This window comes from Phalacrocorax aristotelis, chromosome 2, assembly GCF_949628215.1.
Source record: "Phalacrocorax aristotelis chromosome 2, bGulAri2.1, whole genome shotgun sequence".
Classification (NCBI taxonomy): domain Eukaryota; kingdom Metazoa; phylum Chordata; class Aves; order Suliformes; family Phalacrocoracidae; genus Phalacrocorax; species Phalacrocorax aristotelis.
The window spans coordinates 90230354-90253819 of NC_134277.1; the positions used below are offsets into that span (position 1 = coordinate 90230354).

At 42.3% G+C, this 23466-nt stretch overlaps 1 protein-coding gene across 4 annotated transcripts in view; it reads right to left on the minus strand.

Annotated features, from left to right (window-relative positions):
* Positions 1 to 20323, minus strand: part of ADCY2 (adenylate cyclase 2) — a 217751-nt gene extending 197428 nt beyond the window's left edge. For 2 of the 4 annotated variants that reach the window (XM_075084315.1, XM_075084314.1), the window contains exons 1-2: positions 19859 to 20190; positions 1123 to 1320 (exon numbers count right to left, since the gene is read on the minus strand). In XM_075084315.1, the coding sequence (XP_074940416.1) occupies positions 1123 to 1320; positions 19859 to 20089 (429 nt within the window). In that variant the 5' untranslated portion in view covers positions 20090 to 20190. Of the gene's footprint in view, positions 1 to 1122; positions 1321 to 19858 lie in introns of all 4 variants that reach the window. The other 2 variants (XM_075084313.1, XM_075084312.1) reach the window with 2 other exon arrangements.
* Positions 20324 to 23466: the final 3143 nt, after the last annotated feature.

Below are 23466 nucleotides of genomic sequence, written 5' to 3' on the forward strand. Positions count from 1 at the left end.
TGATTTGCTTTTTATTACATGCCAGTGTGGCGTGGTTTGGTACGTTCAAATAATTATAAAAAAACAACAACAACAAAAAAAAGCACAGGAAGGCAGTTTCATAGCTAATTAATCCTTGAACTTTCCAAGAAAATGAGAATATAAGAGTCACCCACAAAGGTAAGGGCTCCAAATCAAACATTACAAACATATACCAGTAATTTAAATAATTTGAATTAAAGATTTTAAAGGAACTGCTTGCATACTTAAAATTCAGTATTTGCATAAGTCTTTGCAAGATCTGAATAACAAGTCAGAGAATTTGTTTTAAGTTTATCTTAAAGACCTAGAAGGCACCCCAGATACAGCACTACCATTTAAAGGTTATAACAAGCTCATGGAATCAGCATGAAATTTTCAGAAGAGATACTGATATATTTTAAAGACTTTTTTTTGCATCCTTTGAAGGGTTTTACAATTATTATATCAGGAGTATTCCCATGCAGAGAGACTTGGGAAAAGGAAAAGGATATGGCAGAAGACGCGTTCAGGCACAGCATTGGATATTGCACGTTATTTATGGATATTTCAAAAATGCTGCTATTAAAATGCAATTATATTTTTGCTTTGTCTTCATTACAAAGTTTTAAAAATGTGAAGGGTACTTCACCGGTTTTCCACTCATTTACTTCCCTAGAAATGCAAGGAAACTCCCAGTCCTCTTTTCTCACACGTTGCTAGAGAACATCTTGATGACCACAGCAAGCCTACACTGAAAGCCTGAACATTTTAAGCTGAAGAAGACAGAATCAGCAGTCTTGAACAAAACTCACATTTATGCCATGCTAATTGGTCACTAGAATCAAATATTCACTGTATAAATAAGTCGGTGACTGGAATCAAATGTTCATTATGCAAAGTAGCTTAAAAATATAAAAGCAAAATCCTTCAAATATTTCCATATTCTAAGTACACACATCTCTGGTATTTATAAAACAGATGCAGGGAGTCTCAGCATGCAAACGCTTAGTCACAAAAACATTTTATGAGATGTCCCACAAAAATTAATGTGAATACTTTTGCACAGAATGGTTCTTGGAAATGTACCCAATGAAGTCAAATTAATAATAATGACCATCTTACCTGATCCCAGGGACAGATGATTCCTCCAAAACACATAAAGAGATATCCCATGGCAACCAGACATACCCAGACCACCAGAGAAAATACACGAAGCAGCTTCTTAAATACAGGTTCTACGCAGACAAGGATAAATATAGCGAAAAAAATTGCTAGGGCCGTTGGAACAGTTATTAAAAATGCCACATGGTCTTCAATTTCCTGGAAACAAAGGAAAATGAAAAGGAAGTTAAAAACTAATGTACTTAAATGTCAGACATCAATAATATACTTTAAACTGACTGCAAATGGAGATCTCAGAAAGACATGGCTGAATATCAAAAGCGAGATGAATCAAAATAGGATTTCTTCCACTATAAGAAGCTGTTATTTGGAGTATTAACTTCATAAGCAACTATTAACCACACTACTGCATGGTACTTTTTTTACTAAATTGAGGAATTGAAGCAGATTGAGAAAACTGTAAATTACGCTACACTAATGCATCAGGCCCATAGCGCTGAGCAAATTAAAAGGCAAACCCAATCTGCAGAAGCGGCATAGCCTTTCTGCTCCAGAATTCAAAAGATTTCTCCAATTAATGTGGTTTGCAGGTGAAAATTAAGCATCCCCAGTGAAAACTGCGGCTGTCAGAACGCCTCCCAAATCAACTATGTGCCATAACTCCATAAAGGCCTTTGTGACAGTGGTATTTGCCAAGTACTATACATTTTGCTTCTGTTTATTTGTCTGGAAGGATGGGCTCTAGGTTACATATATACATTTTCTCCTAGCAACTGCTTACTTCAGAATGCACAAACAACACCCAGAGCAAGGACTAGAATCTAACTTGAAGTGAATTTCAGAAGAAACAACATTTAAATTTATTTACAGACCTTACATAGAAGTTATTACACTAATATCTTTAAATCATCTAGTGATGGATGCATTAAAAAAATAAATATTTTATTTTATATTCCTGTATGTGTTCAAAAGTATCTCTGGTTGAAGTATAACAGCACTATATCAAAGTCTGGTCATAGGATCCTTACTCATTCCGGCAGCTGTTAGGAATTTTAACAGCCTCATTTGTAGCAAGAGGGATTGCAAAAGCAGGCCCCAAATGCCACTGTTGCAACAGTATAAAATCCTCCACTAACCACACACTTCATGCAGAAAAGCTTCTTATCCATTTATTCATGCTGGCAAAATCTTGGGAACAATCTGAAAGTGCCTATTTGATGACTTGAATGACATCTAAGCACAAAGAAATAACATTTCTTTTTCCCCGAGTTTTGTATTTGCTTCCTTAGTGCCCTGACAGGGGTTGTTTACTGATGGGTTTTCAACTTAAACGCTTAACGTTTTACTTAAAAGCTTTTTGAAGCAACTTTTTTTCCTTTCTTATGTGTATAAGACTTGCTACAGTTAGAGCAAAACTAAAAATTTACCAGTAAATTGGTAAATTTACAAAAATTTGCTAATGCTGTCAGCATTTTGGGTTTTTCCCCCCCCTCCCAGATCTGGTAAGTTTTGCAACGGACATCTGTAGAGATACTTGCTGTGAGGTTCTTTCCCCCTCCTCTCTTCAGACTTCCCCGTTGTCCTTACAGCCCTGGCTGCACTCGTGCTGCACCTGGCGGCCCTGCCCACCCGCCCCGCTGCAATCCCAGCACCATCCCGCCTGCACCTACCCCCAGCACCGGCCGGCCCCGCACCGGGAGCCACTCGCACGCACAAACCGCAACCGAACCTCAACCAGTAACCTCCGTATTTCAGCAAAAGAGGAGAGGCACAGATCGCCTCTCTGCAGAGCGCGTTAGCTGAGGCTTTACTCTGTGCTGACACCCGCACGTTCAAACCAAGGGGAATCACCATGATGAAAGTCCACATCTTATTATGCAGACTGCAGAATATCTTTCACGTACCCCATCATGCCCGACAAAAGGCAGCTCATCTTTCAGCTCTTCCTATTCTTTCTTCCCTTTAAGATTGTAATAACAAGCAATTATTATTGCAGCACTGATGACCAGGATATAAGCAAAAGAAGAGTCGAGAAACTGTGATGGTGCTAACTTTGAAATGCAAACACTAATCTTCCAAATATTAAATACACACATTAAGGTTTTCATGCACTTGGTTCGTCACACTAAAAACAAATTTATGGGCTCAAAGTTAGGCACAGAGGTAAGAGACAAAACATAAAACCTAATGAGCAGTAGTAAGAACTACTGATTTATGTCTCTGAATTCTGTGATTTTGACAATTCCCATCTCTGAAATTTGTTTCAGTGAATTTATTTAGTAATGTCACAATCAGTGTCAGCCCAGATAATGCCAAAAGCATTTAACTTCAACCTTTGACTTCTGCACTTCAGGTGGAATTGCAAAACTCTTGTTATAAGGTCAGCGGAATTAGTCCCTTCACCAGGGACAGGACAACATCCCATTCCTTGCACCATCTGTCACGCAGTCAAGGTCGCAGCCACGAAGGAACCCACAAGATTCTGGGGGAAGCTGAGACTCCGGAAAACCACAGATTTAAATGACAGCAAATCGGTATTTCAGTGATAATGATCATGCTACAAATATACCAATGAGAATATCCACATGCACTTCAGCAGCACGCTTCTCCATTTCAGTAAAAAAATAAAACGGTTGTGCTTTCTAGGACAATCTTCCTTCATAACAAATCAACAATACTTAGATTTCAGTTTAGAGCATATATACGGCCACACAGCTACAATACAATGCTATATGTATTCTATCATTAGATCAATCCATCAAAATGTTTGTTCCAAGTTAACAGCTCAGCAGTCACTTTCCTTTTCTTAAGCCTACACTAATCTCAACACTTAGCTGAGCCGATTTGATCACTAAATCTAAAATTTTATTTCTTCCTTCTCCCCTTCTCTGGTTGGCTATTGCACAATTTTGCATTTTGTTTTGATATAAACATATGCAGGAAAAAAACCCAGACCACAATATATCAGCTCCTCGTCACAGGTAACTGAATGCAACCTCACTGACGGCAGCGGGGCATCAGCGCTCTGAACTGACTACAAAACAACCTGCTTCCGATGTCATAAACTGCTTGCAACACTGTACACTGTGTGAGTTCTGAGTTAAAATTGAAATGTAAACACAGAAGAGTATACACATTAGGCAACTAAAAATATATGAGAAAACAATTGTTATTACAATTTGAATCCTTTCCAGAAAGCCTTAATGCGTACAGGGGGATTTTTCACAATCCTGCCTGTAAAATATACATTAACATCAGGTCAACAAAGGCAGACCATGTGAGGCAGGGGTTTATTCTGGAAACTGCTTTTAACAATATTTTCCTTTTACTTCAGAGGAACTAAATGTTTATGAAATTGTGACTTCGAGAGCAGGACATTTAAAACTTGTAGCTTCCTGATCAACATTTGCAATCATCAGTGTGTTTAGCAGGTTAAAAGGTAGTGTGGGATGCAAAGACAAATCCTGAAGGTTAACTGTCCTGTTTCCCTAACCATTTCACAAAGAGGTGGGGGGAAAAAAAACCCAAAACGCTTTCCTTCTTTTTTTGTTGCTAGTCTCAGAAATTAGAATACACCAGAGCTAATGGGACTAAAATATCAGCATGACACTTTCAAACATAATGGCTAAGCCTGCAATACATGGATCTTGCCTGGCAGCTCTGTCTTCCTAAGTGTTTGCTATCTTGCTGTCTTTTAATTACTGGAGAAATTCAGAAGTCTACTGTTAGAAACTTTTCCAACCCCACTAAATTCTTCAGAAGTGTGTGATAATCTTACCACCACTAAAATCTGTAGAATCACTTTCACTCATCTCCCCAAAGCTCACAGCCTTCTCTCATTCTACATCTTGTTCTTTCCTTTTCCAGATAATGCCATGCCCTCAGTTTAATTTTAAACAGCAAAGCTGCTGTAGAGCACTTCACTGTTTTATATAAAACCATACAGCTTGACAAAGTACTCTATAAAAATGAGCAAACAAACGTTTAAAATACCAGTTCTGGCATAAAATCTTTTATCATGGTCCCTCATTCTTTTGGTACTTTTCCTTTATTCTTTTCAACTACTGGAATATGACAGCAGTCTATATACAGAGGGTTCCTGCTGGGACCTGAAATACCACACGCTTTGAATTAACTCGAACCATTTACTATATTAAATTCCTGCTAAAATCACTTTTTGCTGAGATCAGTGAAACACTTTCAAAATGTAAATACTAAAAAAAAGTGAGTAATGCTTTTCAGGCATTAAAACTAGGTATCATTTCATACATCTATCTTCAAAAATGTTCACAGAATCACATGTTAAAAAAATGTTAAAGGGCTCAAGGATTACTAACTTACTGACCTTGCTATCAAAACAGGACATCTTCCTTTAACCATACTGACTGACTGAAAGAATCTATAGCAAAAAAAAAACAAACCAGTCTTCCTGTAAAGCCTTTTCCAGGACTTGAGAGAACCAAAACGATTTTCAGAAGACATACCATCACCCCTTCCCTTCATAAAAGTGGAATGCATTTCAATTTTCAAACACCTCTCTACAAAGCCAAAAAGCTGCAAAAGTCTTCTGGCTACTTCTGGCTCTCATCCCATGGTTTTATATTTTAGTCAACTTGCTTACAGCTGACTGCTCCGCATGCCATCTGCTAGACAGCTGGAAAAATCTCCATTTTATTAGGAGGTGCCGTGCCGTGCTCCTGGCCGAGTAGCTGTACAGCTTCGTCTATGACTTCATCATTTAGGACAACTGAAAAGTTTTGGCCCACCATCTCAGATTTCTTTTCCATCAATTTCATCATTATTAGTCCTTCTTCAGTTCATAAATGGTGCAGTGTCTTTAAGGCCAAATGCTGTTTCCAAGCCCACATGGAATTTTCTGGATTCACAACTTCGAAAAACTCCTCTGCCTTTCGTGCCCCCCATTTATCTTTCATAACACAAACCTTTGCTTGTTTTACTTGCTTAGATACCCAGTTAGAAGGCTTCTCACGTGCCTGGTATTTTTTAAACACTTTTATTGACCTTTGTGCAACATGTTCAAGGACACTAGCAGAAAATTAATTGAACTGTACCTTTTAACCAAACTGTCCTGAAATTTGTGTCAACGAAGCTTTTGGTTTTCACTAAGGCCCTATGTAATTGCATGCCTGAGATTTTTTCCCTCTGATTCAGCATTCCCTGTTTGGCTTGGTAGATCAATGAGAACAGCATCAGGCTCAAATCCAGTTGTTTCATGATGTCTGTTGTCTTGAGAAATTCAGTTCTCTCTATTAATGAGTATGATGAGCAGTCTACGCTTGCTGTTAGCACACGGTGATACCTGACTCCTCGCTAGTCCACGTCAGTCCAGCAATTTGTACATCACATGTATCAGGTAATTCTGACCAGCATTACAACTTCCAAGCTTCCGCATGATGTCATATATAACCAGATCTGCATTCATGGCCAGATTCTAGATAATTTTGTATTTTTTAGTATATTATGACACTATTAAAGTCATAAGACTTCATTCAAATCCTTCAGATGACATTCTAGTCACCTGGAGCCTCTCCTCAAACTTGAAAGTCATGAACAATGTGTGCTGTAAAATGCCCCCCATACGAGAAGTGTGGCATTTTGCAACGGTGCAATAATTCTGCCGAAATCAACAGGAACTGTTCTTTGACTTTATAGGGTTTGTCCTAGTGCTAACTAGACTAACATAGGACTAATAGTGATAATACACTGATCAACCACATAGGTATTATGAACGCCCTTCTGACCACCACAGTGCCCAGCACTTTTTGCCAGTGGATTCTTTTTAGTGAATCCAACTACAGATAGATGTTGTTCATCTTACTCAATAGAAAACAATTGCATCCAGGTTTTTCGAAGTTTGCCTGATAGCTATGAACAATCCTCGCCTGCCTCAGTGTTGTAGCAATGATTATCAGGAACACAAAGGATGACATACCAGTGATCACAGACTTCTCAGCTTAATGCAAAAACATCAGACCCCACAGAGGGTTTGGAAAGGCTTTTCGGAGGTGCTGAGGAAGAGTCAAAGGCCATGGCTGCTGTGCAAATAACAGTAACATAAAGAAGGATAAAAGTTCTGGAGGCAAAATATTGGTTGCTAGTGAAGAAGCAGAGAACTATGCAGAAATGCTTGCAAAACGAGACAGGTTGACAAGCATAAGCTCAATAAGCAGCTAAGAAAATGTGTTAAAAAGGTAATTCAAAGAAACACAGAAATTCTGGGAGAGGGAGCCTCTAGAAGGTAACTGAGCTTAATCTAAACCAGAAAAGAATTATTTGCTGCCACTTCAAAGGTCATAGGAAACCATTCAAACTGGCAAGGTAATAGAAACATAGTACATGGTTTAAGAGAAGCAGCAATGTCATGGAGACTTGTATTTCTCAACTAAAGGAAAGGACAGGAGTCGATTAAACTCGGGCAAGAAGGAAATGGCAACAAAAGAAAGCACAGACTCACTCTCTCTTTTAAAAAATGGCAGAGAAATAAAACACCCATGTGAAAGTATACACTATTCTATATAAACACTAAAAGCCTAAGAACTAGATGGAAGAACTAAAATTCCTGTTGTTAAAAAAACATTATTTAAACAATAGTCTTACTGAAAACTTGGTGGAAAACAGACCATCAGCAGAATACTGAAAAAGCAGGAAAGACTGAAAGCAGGGATTGAAGAAAGGCTTGTATCAACAATCTAGGAGAATCAACAAATAGCATAAAGACCCTATGAACCAAAAAGCTAGACTAAACAGCAAAGGCTTACCAAAATAAATGACCTAGAGGACTGGTCATCCAACCAGGATGGAAACTATTTGAAATTCTATGAAACACAGAGATAAGAAAGGCTGTCAAAGAAGAAAACACAACAGGTCAAGGGATACTTCAGTGATTCCCAGCTAGACTGGTTAAGGATCACAACAGCAGATGGAAGCCGAGACCACTGCCTATGTCTCACGCAGAACTGCAAAACAAAAACAAACAAACACCCATACAGAGAAAGAGAAAACATTCAATCTGATCTCAAGACACGGAAGGATACTGGTTTATAAAACATTACTATTGAGGAGCTGCTTTATAACAATGACAAATCTTGTTAAGCAAACAGATTAAAAACAAAATCCAAACACTAAAATTGAAAGGGGGAGCTAGGACCTTACAGATTAAACTTTTTGTAGGTGGCCTGAAGACACTATAAAACTCAGAGGCACAGGCCAAAAGCTAATCAATTCCCAAAAACAACCTGAGAAAGACCAAAACACAACCAGAATGTCTGAACAGCCAAGCGGTGAAGCTTCTAAAACCTATCTTTCAAAAAAAAAAAGAGGTGGGATAATAAAAAGGATCATAAAATTTATCAGGGTTAATATAAAGACTCAATAATGCAGGCCAAAAAAAGAGATTGAGAAATCTTTTTTTTGAAGTATAAAAATAAGTAGTATATTCTTTTTGAAACCTGATCAGGAATTGGCAGCCTGCTAAAGAACTTTTAAGCAAACAGACGATGGAGGTTAAAAAAAAAAAAAAAAAAAAAGAGAAGAGCAGACTGTTGTCGAAATGGTTTGGCAGATGAATTTCAGTAGAGATGTATGAGAAGTGATGCAGCTCAGACAAAACAATCATAATACTATATATGACAACACACTCTTTGTTGACTATTAACACTTGGAAATTGAGATATTTGGTGTTTATCAGGTAGACCCAGGAAAACATCACTTTGGCGCTCACTAGCAGTCAAAAAAACAACCCAAATTGCAGGACACAGGAAAAGAATGAAAAAGGGAGAACATCACAATGCCACCTCAATGCATGATGAACACCATAAACAATTGTGATCCTACCGCCACGACCACTTCCAAATGCATACAAAAGAGCTACAAAAGATAGGCTGCCGAGGATGGTCGAAGCTGCAACGCAGTGGCTAGATACTGATGGAATAACATTTGTCTTTAAGGTTTCCCTTCTCTGCATGGAGTGAGCACAACCATCCTTTGATACAGCTCTTTTGATTTTTAAAGACCATCTCAGACCATCAAGTGGAGGGAACAACCTCCACTTGAGCTGCCTGCATGCAAATGTGTAGCCAGGGAACCCCATGAGCCTGTGACTATTCCTACTGTATAATATGCCATGGGATAGAGGACAGACACTTATCCCTGCCAAAAACGCAATTAGCAGAATCAGGGTGTATATTTTGTATTTTTTATGTACACAAATATGCCCTGTGCAAACCCCACGCAGCCAACCTGAACAGTGAGCAGCTTTACCTATTCCTTTATACATCCTCATTCGCCCATCAGCAGTTTTCTCCCCCTTATTTTCCATCGATTTGTAACCTCTCATCTTGTTAACCACGTCATATAAAATCTGTCAGTGCATACAACCATTTATTTAACAAGCTGGGGTTCAGAGGGCCCACAGTGCGTCAGGGAACATGAATACGGCTGTCATCCAGCACAATCTCAATCCTCTCTCAGGCTGGCAATTACCAAAAGTAGCTCTACTTTAAGACATTTAACGGCCTATGAAAAACAAGACAGTCCAGCCCAGTTACTAGTGGCTACAGCACTCAGCTGGTGCATTTATAAAATTGTGTTACCCCATGAACCTAGGGGGCAGTCAGAGAAGACAAACCATGTCCCACAAAGCAGCGGCAGTTAATTACATTCTGCTCCCTGAAATGGCCCCTTCAGAACAGGGCTAAGGCAATACATAGCAAAGTGAGCAGAAGTTTGACTTGATGAAACTGATTATTTCAGGCTCCAGAGCTAATTAGCACCTACTCATATCATTTAGATTATTTTAAATGTAAATGTAGTGATCAACATCTCCTTCTTGCCTGCTTTATTCTCCATGTATTTGTTCTGAATTCCTCTCAAAAAATGTGGCTTAATAACTTCGTTTAGCTTGTTTTTCAGATGTTCTCAAAACCCTTCTTCATCTTATTATTAAAATAATCTTAAAGAAACTCTCCAATAAATACAACTACTATTTATGCAACATCCCCAAATGTGGATACATGAAGATAAATTGCGTAGAACGCTTATGAAAAATGTATGCTTTGCAGTTAAATATATTCAAAATATGTCATTGTTGAAAGAGCTCCATCAGTTAAACATCATGGATAATACATTACTTCACAGGACTCGAAGACATGTTTTTCAGATTAGCTGCACTGTAACACATATTAGAAGTGAAATTACAGCTTTCCTTGTACCCATACAGAGCCATGCAAGTCAGGAATACTGACATACTCGTTCAATTCTTTGAGCTATTTGATACTGACAGTTAACATACTTGGCTGTCACTTTTAAATCAAAGCTAAAAGGTGGCACTCCCTCACTACTTTACTCCTGACATAGTAACTTGAGAATTGGGCTGTAGTCAAGAAAAAAAAGTCAAGATGGAATTTGCTTAAAACTAAGGACGACAAAATTTGAACAAGGGAGCGCACGAGTTTTAGCACATGAGGAAACAGAGCTTATTTGAAAGGTCTGCTTAATGAAGAAGGTAAGCTTAGGCGTCTTTCTCCACTGGGTCTTTTTAAAATACGTTTTGCAAGAATATTCCACGGTTTTAATGTATCTGCATAATAAAGTACCATGAAAAATAGTTTTAATATTGAAAAGTCACTACTGCCATTGTGTAATTACTTTTCAAGTTTTTCCTAAGGTTTTGCAACTACTTACTAAATACAGTTGTTATTATCGCAGAAAAAAGTTCTTAAAGGTTACTCCCCTAAGTACACTTTCCACACTCTCAGACGTGTCTCAGTTCAACCGACTTCAAACCAAAGAGATTTCTTATTTCATTTCTGACTCCAGGATCAGGCCCACATTCTGCAGTGCGTATTACTTCTAGAATAATAAAATTTCAAATAAAGGTAACCAACACATTAAGTTATATTTGAAATATAACTGTACCAAATAACAGCTCTTTAAAGGAGCAAAACTTCAGACACACCCATAGGAAATGGAGCAAAAGAGATTCTGCAAACCCAGGCGTTTCTATTTAGTACTAGCTGAGGGGTTATTTAACCAGTACTGTTACCCCATTTCATTAAAGCACAGGTTTGAAAAACAAAGAAACAAAAAACAGTCTGGTCAATTGTTTTAGTATTAAGCTGACATTGCACCACTTGAAGGAGCGTCTAAAATCTCATCATTTACCAGTCGGGCTTGGAAATTGCCTGGACTCACTGGGACAGAAAACAAGACCAAGTGAAAGACTATGGCCACTTTCTGACACAAGTCAACAGGGTGCCAGTGGGGATTACAGGACCAGCTACTCGTCTGGACAACCTACCACCTCCTAGGTCTTGACCAGAGTAGACTGTGCTGAGACTACTGTACCACTAGAAAGGACCACCACAGTCAGCTGCATCAAAGAAAGGGAATCTGTCAATCTACCAGGGTATGTAAAGCAAGAGGAGCCACTTATGAGGAGCAGCTGAGGGAAGTGGGGTTGTTCAGCCTGCATAAAAGGAGGCTGAGGGGAGACCTTATTGCTCTATACAACTACCTGAAAGGAGGTTGTAGTGAGGTGGGGGTTGGTCTCTTCTCCCAAGTAACAGGACCAGAGGAAATGGCCTCAAGCTGTGTCAGAGGAGGTTTAAATTGGATATTAGAAAAAATTTCTTTACCAAAAAGTTATCAAGCACTGGAACAGGCTGCTCAGGGAAGTAGCTGAGTCACCATACCTGGAGGTATTTAAAGACATATAGATGAGGCACTTGGGGACATGGTTTAGTGGTGGACTTGGCAGCATTAGGTTTATGGTTGGACTCAGTGATCTTAAGGGTCTTTTCCAACCTAAATGATTCTATGAGAGTGGAAGCACTAGCAAGCAAGTGCTGAGCCAAGTTCAAAGAGCATCTGTTTTCCTAGCATACCTCTCAGGAGAAATAAGGTGTCTGAGTCTTCAGCCTGAATTTGGTCTTGGTGGAAATGGAGCCAGGGGAATCTAGCCCTCCTATGATTTTCCTGCAGGGCTGACCAAAGTGTGAGCAAATTGGAGGTATGGATGGGTAAATTTTACCTGGAATGGAAGGACAGCAACCCCCATTTACCCAGTCACTAGGTAGGTCCACTAGGCATGCCATAGCATTTTTGGTTCTTCAGGAGGTCCCACAGCACACAGCTCAGCTGCCCAAAGAGGCAGGTGGAAAAAACAAGTTCTAACTACTTCTTCAAACCCCAGTGAGCGAGTAGGTCTGAAAAGCCACCAGTCCAGATGGGACTCACAGGACTATCCAATGATCAATGACTAGACTGGTTGCACCTGAAGCTATAAGGGAAACACATCCAGGCCAGAGCACATCTTATCCCAGCTGCCCTCTGGAGAGTGCTCTAAGCATGCAACCAGAAGCCAGTGCTCCTGCACTCTGGAGCACATCTTCCAGATTAGAGAAACTTCAAAACTAGAACCATGGATGGTCGAAGTGGATGTTCTGTTCAACAGATCTGAGGGCAAGGTTGAGAGGCCAGTGGTGATGGGTGCTGCTTTCTTTGCTTCTCCCAGATGCAAGCCTGAAACAGGTTCTCACCAGGAACAGCAAGGGGCTTTTATATTACGTAGGTATCATTAACAGTTCTGTTTAGAGACAAGAGATAAAGAAAATGTTTCTATACAGGTTGGAGAAACAGACAACTGGGAGGATAAGTGTAGAGACAGCCTCACACTCCTCAGCACAGATGGTGCAATAGTCCTTTGAAGTTTCAGCATCATCTGAACAAGGTTTGGTGTCTGGAGGTTGCTTATTCAAGATATAAAAATAAAAGATCTGGGGAAGAAAATGTGTGGAGTTCTTTTTTTTCAATAGGATCAGGAGTGATGCTCAAAGAAAGAAAGAGAAGGCAGGGAAAGGGGGAAGAACTGTCTGAATTCACTTCTTTTGGGGTCCATATCCCCAAAACCAGAACTCTAATCTGTTGGCATCTTCTCATCAACACATATCAATAAGGCTTGAGCTGACTTAGCTCCTTCTGAAATATGCAGAAGGCACCGTGGCAGCACTTAGCTTGTTTGGGATCACAGCTTGGCTGTGACTGGGAATGTAGGCACAGGGTGAAACACTACAGGTGTTCAGCTGCACTTTGTTCCCACCATGCTGGCACACCCAGCCACTCAAGAGATTTGCAGATCACTTCTATCTGTGTTACCATCAGCTTGGAGTGATGCACGGGGTGGTCTGGAAAGATGCCAGTGACTGCTACCATTATAATAAGTTTTCTTATTCACAGCATAAATGTAGGGACTGTGTTCTCTGGTTAATGTCCTTAATCAAGGAAACTTCTTGAAGGCTCAGCTAAAGCAAGCTATTCACCATTTTTACAGGGGTTTTAAGATTCCCACAAATGGGTCAGATATCTTTGCCCACAAGGAACTTGAAACCAATTTAAAATATTTTAAGCACGATAAACAGACAGGTATGCACAGATCCATGACAGATCCACTATGAAGTTGTCAATACATGATTTGTGAATCCACGTACCTGGCTTGACGCTGATAAAGACAGCAGACAATTGTAGCCCAATCCATCATCTGTCTTATTCCCATTGCACCTCAGTAAACAACAGGTCTAGTCGGTATATTATTTGTCACTTTTGTCAGCTGCAGTAATGATTAGGAGTTGCGGATCCACTGTTTTGAGTCAAAATTTGTGACATTAAACAAGATTTCCATTGCCAGGGTATCCATAAAACTTTAACTTATTAAGATTACAGTTCAAGGCTAAGTATTTTTCGAACACAGCCACACCTATGGTTTTATCCAGTTCTTACTCAGCATTCAAGTTATTCAATATGAAGGATGAAACAGGTATGCAAAGTGAAGTTGCCACCAGCACCTCATTATCTTCATGGCTCTCTGTTTCCAGGCTTGTTAGGGACTAGCAAACGAAACAAGCTCCTAGCAGCATCAGCAGCAACCACAGATGTACTGGAAGTGTCATTAGCAAACGCAACAAGAAAAGGCCCAGACTGATGCAGTACCAAGGAATGAAACCAGACACAAAGCTAGGCAATTCCTGCTTCAGACAGGAAGATGCAGAAACCTTTACAGGCCTGACTAAAGAGGTAATACTGGTTACAGAAGTCCTGCACAGACAACCAAAGATACTACTGGAAGGAACATCTGGCAGGGATGGCAATATCCTAAGACTGTATCAAATAGCCAGCAACTACAGCTGGAATAATATATTGTAATATTATGGTGTCTAGAGACAAGGAAAAAATTAGAAATATATAATTTCCTCATGGAACACTTTAATAAGGGACTTGAAAGCAGAACTGTATGTTCAATTATAGCTGGAATTACGGAAAGAAAAGGCATTATAAATACATTAATGTTTGTTTTGAATTCTTCCTTATCTTGGCAGTAGCAATGATCTGGCAGAATGAGTTTAAGAACAGGTATATGGTTTGTCCTGGGCACAACTACTGCAGCATCAAACATGCAAACAACCCCATCTTTGCTTGTCCTTCAATTAGTGAGGATTTTCCTATTTCAATACCTTTGCTGTGACTTAGCTTTCTTTTTGGGGGAATAGATATGCTGGAGTTTGAAAACAGTATACCAGATGCTTTGGCTTACTTTCAGTCTGCAAGGATTCTAAGGAATGCTTTAAGACCTTGGGTATTCTTGGACTTTGGGAAGACAGTTGGCGCTCTTGAACCAAAAAAGCTTTAAATTATACAGGACTGATCTCAAAAGATTCCTAAAATTGAGAATACAAGTGACCTTAGAATATGGCTGTGAACTTAGAATACAGCTGTACTATTCTATGCAATTAGGTTATAACTGAACATCTCATGAATAGGGATATATCATCACTACAACATCAGCATGGTGACCTTTTGGTGTGGATGGATGAATTTTTCAGATCCAGAGTACTGACGAGAACATCACCAGAGGCATGCAGCAGACACCCTTATGCAGACACCTAATCCCTGTGTGAACATCACCTAAGATTCTGTGATGAGAATGATGGAACATGTCTTCCAAAGCTACTTTTTCCACACAGACTCAAAGACTTTCCCCCCTTCCCTTTCAGGATGAGATTCTGATAATGAAAATCTGGAATGGTTTGGCCGATATCAGCTTTTTACCAGAAGCACCAAGGACTTCTTTTAGACACAGTGAGGCCAATTAGAGGGAGGAAGGATCTGCTGTCATTCTGACCAACGGCCCAAAGAAATGGCACAGCACAGTTCAAGCCCTAGGAGGCTCACAGGACTCTTCTAATCCTCTTCTCTTGGCACAGAGCTCCCTGACAGCCAGGTTGGCAGCTAAAAAGTTTTAATGTGCTCCTTCAGAATGAGGCAGCTACCTCTGCTTCCATGCAGGATCAGCTGAAGATAGACTCAGTCAGTGTGATGCCAGAAAACCAGCTCCTGCAGAATGTATATCTGCCATGTTGCAGGTACACCTCCCTAGTTAATTGTACTCCCCTTTTAGGAACGATTGCCTACTCCCACTTCTGCTACAGAAGGTATTTGGGCATGTCAGTGATGCAGGTGTGCAGCCAACCTTTGGTTTCTTGGATTTATGAATCAGTAAAAAGGTTCAGGAATCGTAACTAAGCCTACCAGCATGACCATGAACTTTTCAGGAATTTCAAAGAAGTGGTTAAGGCTAATACCTCTGCTCCACAGACAGAGGTAGCTAGGCAGCTAACCCAAAGCCGTCTCATGGTACTTGAGAAGAGGGAAGGCATCAGAGCGCCACATTGTAGAAGCATTTTTCACTCAACATGTGCTCCATTTGGCCAATGATACCATCAAGAAGCATGCAGCTCCATATCAATGTCAACACATTGGCAACCACATCTTAAGAGCTTTATGAGGTCACATGTATCAGCAAGGATTTGGGAGAGAGATAAGTGATAAGTGCTGCAGACTAGTGTTAAAGGTAAGCACCACATAGCAGGCTTGCAGTCGTTGAGTACCGGGCATGGACCAATCTAAAAGAACACACATGTACATCTGGCAGCACATTGGTGGACCTTCAGTTTTAGGAGAAGGGACAGAAAGAAGATCTTGACAGACTTAGGTCTTCTCCCACTTACACCACAAGTGCTAGAAGATTCTGATATCCCTGAACTGCAGGTTTTTATTGAAGCCTGGATCTGTGGACTGGGCACTCTTTACATCTAGAAAATACATGGACACAGGAAAGTTATGGTCCTCCTGTGTACAACTGTACAATTTGGGCATTATCCCGTTTTCAGTCAGAGTTTTGTTTAACCATGGAAGAATCAAAACATCACAAGTGCAGAAATTTCAGATACACACATATTTTACATATATATTTAAAAACAGCATGTTTTTACTCCTACAAATTGCAGTTATAATAGATATGCTCTGGCCAGAGACATATCTGGCCAGAGACAAAAACTGTTCTACATACCACTAAAAATGGTCGTAAGTTTTTAGTACTAAAAAGGGAAAGGGATCAAATAATGAGTTTGTCCTACATATTATGTTGAAAGAACAAGACAATAGCCAGACAGAAAATGAAGCTGACCTTTGGCATTTCTAAGCACTGGATGGCTTTCACAGGTTTGGGAAAATAATTTGTATTGATTAAAGCAGCAGCTAAACATGGATGACCGATCTCAGTTTTCCCATTTTCTGTTCACTACAGGTACAGAAAAATTCAGAGGATACTTTGACACAGGGAATTCAAAGTCTGATACTATCACTACATTATTTAAAACTCCAAGCTCTGAATGGTCATCTTTCAAGAAGACTTTGGGAGTCTTATGTCTAGTGTTTGAGAAGATAGAGTGCTTAATTCCAAAGGTCAAAATCACAACATTTTTCTGAAACCAACAGAAGCAAAATCTCCCAAGAAACGCCTCCCAGTAACGAGAGCACTGTCTGAAAGAAGAGTAATCAGATTTCCAGGCACACTTTGTAAGTAATCTTATTTACTGTAATTTTGCAACAGCTTTTATAAATTTTTCATCTGAAATCAGGAAGGCTACAGCTCATGTTCTGACAGGTTGAAATAGCTGAGTAAGCGGAATACATCCCTGTGTGGTTGGCTGTGTTTGGGAACACTTAAGAATGCACTGCCAAGAAAAAAAAAAAGGCAACTCATGCATCGCAGGGATATATTTTAACAAACGAGTAAAAAATAAAATAGAAGGAAAACCTCTTACTTCCATTGGCTTCAGGGCTTTTTTAAGAAAGCCTGAAACATAAAAATGGTACATGCTTCACGAATATCTGTTTTTTTCTGAACAATGTCTGATCCCCCATTCCATGTTCTAAGCTGTTCTTTGAAGTACAAGTGAGAAATACAAATCGAGTGTTATGGTGAGTCATTTTGGAGTTTTGTTTCCACAACGGGCTTAAGTAATTTTCAGTGAAATCTTAACTGCTTTGGACGAAATCTAAAGGAAACAACTGTTAAGAAAGATTTCCTTTAACTTCAAATGCACAGCACAGACCTACACCGAACTACTCCACTTCACTTCCATTGCGCCTCCTTTACAAAATCAAATCTTCTGTCAAAACAATCACTTAATACAATAAAGACAAGGATATTAATATTGGCTCTTGTGGCTCAGACACTCATAACTGCTTGCCCCTTTTCTAACATCAGGCACCAAAAAAATGACTAAGATTCTACGGCTATATAAAAAGGGTATTCTTTATTCAGATGCGGGAGAAACAGATCTAAATGTTCAGGAATATTTTAATCACAAATGCAACCAGAGCTAGACTATAATAAAATGCTTTTAGGTGAAACTCTGGGCAGGGCTCCAAAGGATTTTGCCCAACATCCTGTGGCTGGAAGTCCATATAGGCAAGCTTTCTCTCCGCCTGAAGTTACTTTCATCTGTTGACTGGAAACTTTAAGGATGAACCCCACCTCTCTCTCCACTCACCCGTCCAGTTGTTAGCCACAGGAAGATAAAGGCTCAGGAAAAAGGTTTTAAAAGCATTTTATTTTCTCTTCCGGTATGTCTGGAATTCCAAATGCAGACTGAACTATAAAATTCACTTTTTCTGAAGTAGTAACGCCTGGCAAAATTCAGCCAGCTCACAGTTTTGTTTCCACAGCTTTCAGCAGTCCTTCAATCTGGGCCCATATCGTTTGATCAGTGGCGGTTTTACGCCACTGTTGTTATCGTGCACGATTTTCTTCAAGAAACAGAATTACAAGAAGCAGCACGCACAATCTGTAAACAAGCTGTAGATCGTACCATGACCGAAAGGTATGAAATTTAGTGCTAAACACTATCAAGCCCAAGTTCTGCCACTCTGACTGTAGGTATCGCGTACTCCTCCACTCCTAACTATGCCTCAGCCTTCGTATCCGACAGACTTCCATTTCCATCACTGGTCCCTTCAGCCCTGACGGACAAGCACCCAAGTTAACACAACAGAACGGGATAAGGTGTTGCACCTGTATTTTGTACACAGAGCTCCAAATTTGAAACACTAACGCATTAAACAACTGAATTATGAGGCATCACCATTACTGGCCTCACATTAGCTCTTTTACAACTGTTCCGTATTTAGTAGGAATGGCACTTTAAACAAAAAGCTCAAAAAAAAACAATTAAAACAAATGCGATAAGGAAATAAACCACCAATTAACTCTAAGTTTAGCTAATCCTGCAAGCAGTTCCTGCAGTTTTTAAGACAAAAGTTTTGTCATAACAAGCAAGAAAGCAGGATTCTGTCTGCCTAAGCAAACACTCTTATGTGCAGTGCCTTTAGAAGCCATTAGATTGTACTAACCTACTCATCCTCGCTCTTAGAGATCACTAGCTCTATTCAATAAACCTCAAGCCTTCCAGAAGACCGTGTGAAGATTTAAAAAAAAGAACAAAACAAAACGTCTGAGACCCCTCAAATCCCGGTTCTTTACTTCAGAAGTATCCAGTAATGCAAACAGCCTGCCTCTAATCATTAACAGCAGGAAAACTCTGTAAGGAGCAAGAATTTTACTGCCCTCTGCAGCTTTTCCTTTGCGTTCAAGGCAAGGGCAAAACGCCACAGATTTCTGGGTGAGATAAACTGATACCGCCTGTCATCTGCCGCCGTGACATATTTTTCCTCCCGAAGGCTGGAAGCCCCGCGCTGGACATGCAGAAAAGGTACCCGACCGAGCAAACTTCACCTGCCTTAAAAACGAAGGCTGCGCTGCCCCGAAAGCTTTCTTGAGAAAATGGGTCAAACGCTAGAAAACGGTATAAATGAAGGGGGAGAGCAAGGAGGGAGCGGCCCCTGCTTGCTTGCGGTGGGCAGTAAGGTGAAAATGGTACTTGGGATACCGGTACGGGCTGCTTTTTTGTGCGGCGATTTAAACCCTGCCACTGGAAAGGCCAACCCGGCCAAGCTGCCAGTTGGAAGGGAGCAGAGCCAATGAATTAAGTGAATTAAACTCGATGCGCTTGTTGACTCAGTTTCCCGCCCCACCAGCCGCGCTGCCGCTCCTCCAGCGTCGCCTCCGAACCTCGGGCAGCAAAGTTTGGGCGGGGGGTCCCCGCGCCCCGCAGCCGCCGCCACCCCGCCGCCTCCCGCCACCAACTTTTCCTCCGCGGGAGCGGCAGCACCGGCTCCCGCCCTGCCCGGCCCGGCCCGGCTGAGCTCGGCTCGGCTGGGCTCGGCTCGGCGGAGGGCGCCCGGTGCGGCGGCGCCAGCCGGGCGGCGGCGGAGGGGATGCTGGGCGGCGCGGGTCCCAGAGCGGGAGGGCGCCTCTTACCAGCCCGGAGGCGAAGAAGACGGCGAGCAAGGCCAGGCAGGCGCCCATCACGATGAGGAGCAGGAAGACGATGAGCGGGTGCTGCTGGCTCATGCAGTAGTAGGACTCGTAGAGCCAGTCCCGGGAGCGGGACTGCTCGCCGCTCGCCCCGCAGCCGCCGCCGCCCGCCTGCTCTGCCCGCTCCAGCAGGTAGCGGCGTCTCCTCCTCATCATCATCGCTTCTTGCCACATCGGGCAGAGCCCGCGCAACTCCCTCAGCGCCGCCGCCGCTGCTGCAGGAGGCAGCCGGGGAGTGGAGCGGAGCGGAGCGCGCTCCCGCGCGGGAGGCGGAGAGGAGGAGCCGCGGCGGCGGCGGCGGCGGAGGCAGCGGCATGGTACGGCGGGAGGGCGGCCGCCGCCGCTGCCGCGCAGCCAGCCCGGGGCTTGGTGCGCCTCCGGAAAGCGCCACCCCGCAGGCACATGCCTTGCCCGGCTCCTCCGGAGGGGGCGGGAGGCTCGCTCCTCCTCGCCGGGGAGGGGAGCGGGCGGCAGCCCACAGCAAGCGCCCAAGGGCGGCGGCGGGAGCGGGAGGCGCCTCCACGGGCGACCGTGAAAGCAGCCCCTGCCCCGCGCCCCTCCGCCGGGAGATGTTCAGGGACAAGGACACTAGCCGCAGCCACCGCGCCCCGCCACCCGGCAGACCTGGCCGCCCCCCGCGCCCCCGGGGGCCTCCGGTGCCTCCGGAGGTGCAGCTCCCGGGGGCGCGCCGTGTGCCGCGGCCGCGCCCGGCCTGCGCGGCCCCGGCCCTGCCCTGCCCTGCCCGGCCCCGGCCCTGCCCGCGGGGACGCGGCGGCACCTCCAGGCCCGAGAGGGAGTGATACTTTGGAAAATCCCTTTGAAATTACAGCCGCGGGCGGGGCGCTTGGCAGGTCTGGTTTGCTCTTTCCCAGAGGCTGAATCTCCTAAAAATCGTACCTCAGTTTTTTGTCAAAATCAGGCATTCAAGTTAGGAAGAGCATAACACTTTTTCCCCAGCTTTCCTTGTTCTGAAGGGCTTAGTTATTCCTAGCAAAGCAGGCACTTGAAACAAACTGGACGTGTAACTCGCTGAAGTTACGCATCCACCACACGCAGCATTTGCCCACTGAAGTTCTGTGAGCGCACACACGCCACCCTCCTTCCCCAGCCTGCTGCCTCACTGAATTTCACTCCCCTCTCTGCCTTCTCTGACCCACTGTCCAGTCTCTGCTGTTGCTTTGCCACATCCCTTTATCTCCCAGGGCATGCAGGGCTGCCTGAGCTCTCCAGGGAGAGGAAGAGGCCAAAGCAACAGGGAAACTACTGGGCCTAAGCGTCCCAAGGGTGCTCCTGGTGATTGGAGTAATGCCTGGAGCAAGAGGGACTTGGGAGTCCTCTTTACAACAGGTAAAAAACTTGGGCTACCACAAGCGGTCATAAATGACCAATTTAGAGCAGAGTGCTAACCATTGGCCAGGTGGAAGAGAAGTCAGGTAACTAGGATGAGATGGACCAAAACTGCCCCTTCAACGCCTAATGCTGCCTTCTTTCTCTGCCACTGTTCATGTTTTTATCCTGAAGAAGAGGTGCATCAACCACCAGCGTAACAAAGCAGAGAAGTCTATAGTACATGCAGCTCTCAAGCCCTTTCTGTACACTTATGCTTCTTAGATTCCTCAGGTTTGAAACAAGGATGAGGCGTGAGCTTCCCTGCCCGCTGTTCCTCTCAGCTGGCTGGAAGGAAGACAAGCTCGTTGGTTTTCACTCTTCCTTCCCCTGAAGTGCTCGCTGGGGCAGGATGAACAGATGAGGAAGAAGTGGAAAGTTACAACTGCGCCCACTGTTCTGGGAGAGAGAGAGCGAAAAACTCACAGAAGCAGCAGTGATAAGATTGAAAGATGAACATAAATCTATATGGGGAGAACATTCTGGCAGAATTAATTGCCTGGAAGGAGTTAGTAGAGGTGGGTGTGAGAATTTTTGCAACATGAAAAGGCTTTACTTGCAGTCACTTCAAAAATTGTGGAGTTGGCCGCCCTCACTGTCACACACACATATACAGTGGGATAAGCAAGGGGAGTTTAAAAAAAAATCAAGAGACAAACCAGAATTACCATACAAAACTTCTTTTAAAAGCAGATCACAATATTTGGGTTTTGAAGGCATCTGAGTTTTGACCTCTCAAGGGTGGGAAGACCGATATCATGTGTGTACTTATTTACAGTGCAAGAATAATTACATGATTCTGTGAGGACTTACAAAAGTAAAAAAGATCCAAATGGGCAAAATGAAGAATGTTCTCTGTTACATGTATACAGCCACCACCCTCAAAAAACTACTAGAAGCTTACACGGTGTATTAATACAGATGACGGTACCTCTTGTCTTTCTTCCCCCAGTTGCCTTTCTTCCCCCCACTGACTCTGCTTTAATGGGTTTCCACTACTTTTCTCCTCTATGGACTTGAACAGAAAAGGCCATTCCAATGGGTTTACCATGATGATCACGTCATTTGTGTGTTACTTCAGTAAGATCTCATGCCTGTAACAACCAATTCCACATTATATTAGTCTCATGCGATTTCTCAGGAAATAAAATTGTAATTCCACAGCAAAAGCTTGATTAACCCAAAGACTGCCCTGTGGTATCTCATGCCTTTCCAGAACGATCAGTTCAGCATAACTCTCTTCTGAAAGACCAGACATAAGGCGCTTCAACAGCTGAGCAAGAGGAAGTACCAAGTTACCTTTTCATTTGACTCTTATTTTCTTGCCCACCTGATGGACTCGCCCCCTCTACTCTTCTTCTCCAAACTAGAAAGCTGCATCTTTCAATTCATTCTTCAAACTCCAGCTGGGAGCACCCCACACCTTAATGCCTAGAACCCACATCAATCCTTAAAGCAGATCGATAGTTAGAGGCAAAGGTCCAGTGGAAAAAAATGCTATACTCTCATGTAATTAATGATTGCTTGAGTCTATATATAGACAGGGGAATTAAAACTGCACAGCACCTAAATCTGAATTTGGCCTTCTAATTTGAATGCTCAGCTTTTTAACTAACATATTAACGCTTCTTTTCTGCCCAGGTTGCGTTTAATTAAATGGACATTATTACAGTCAAATGACAATTATGTCATTGCTAAAGTTGAAATGTTGACATGTTTTTAGAGACCAATTTCACTAGGTAGGCTAAAATATACATCCTTACTTGGCTCAGCCTGAAAGTTTGCTGTGCCTCAGGGGAAAGGAAGGTACAGTCAATTTTATAATCTGGGCTTGAAAATCAAAAGGCTTTCAGAAAAAAAGTTCTCCATGTATTCCACCTTATTTTCTAAAAGGGGAAAAAAAGCAAAGCTAGCACTTAAGATTTTCAAAAACTATCCACTGTGTACCCTTGGGACTTTAACAAGGTCAAAGAATTTATTCCTTGAGCAGCTGGTGTCTAAGCATCTGCTGTACCCCTCTGGAGAAGCAAAACAACACAGAACAAAAGGTTGAGGTCTATAGCTCCTTGTCAAAGCAACCATGTGCCAGAGGCATTACACTTTCCAGTAGCAGATTGATTAGAGGACTTCTGTCTGGACCATCTCCAGAGGTCCCTTCCAGCCTC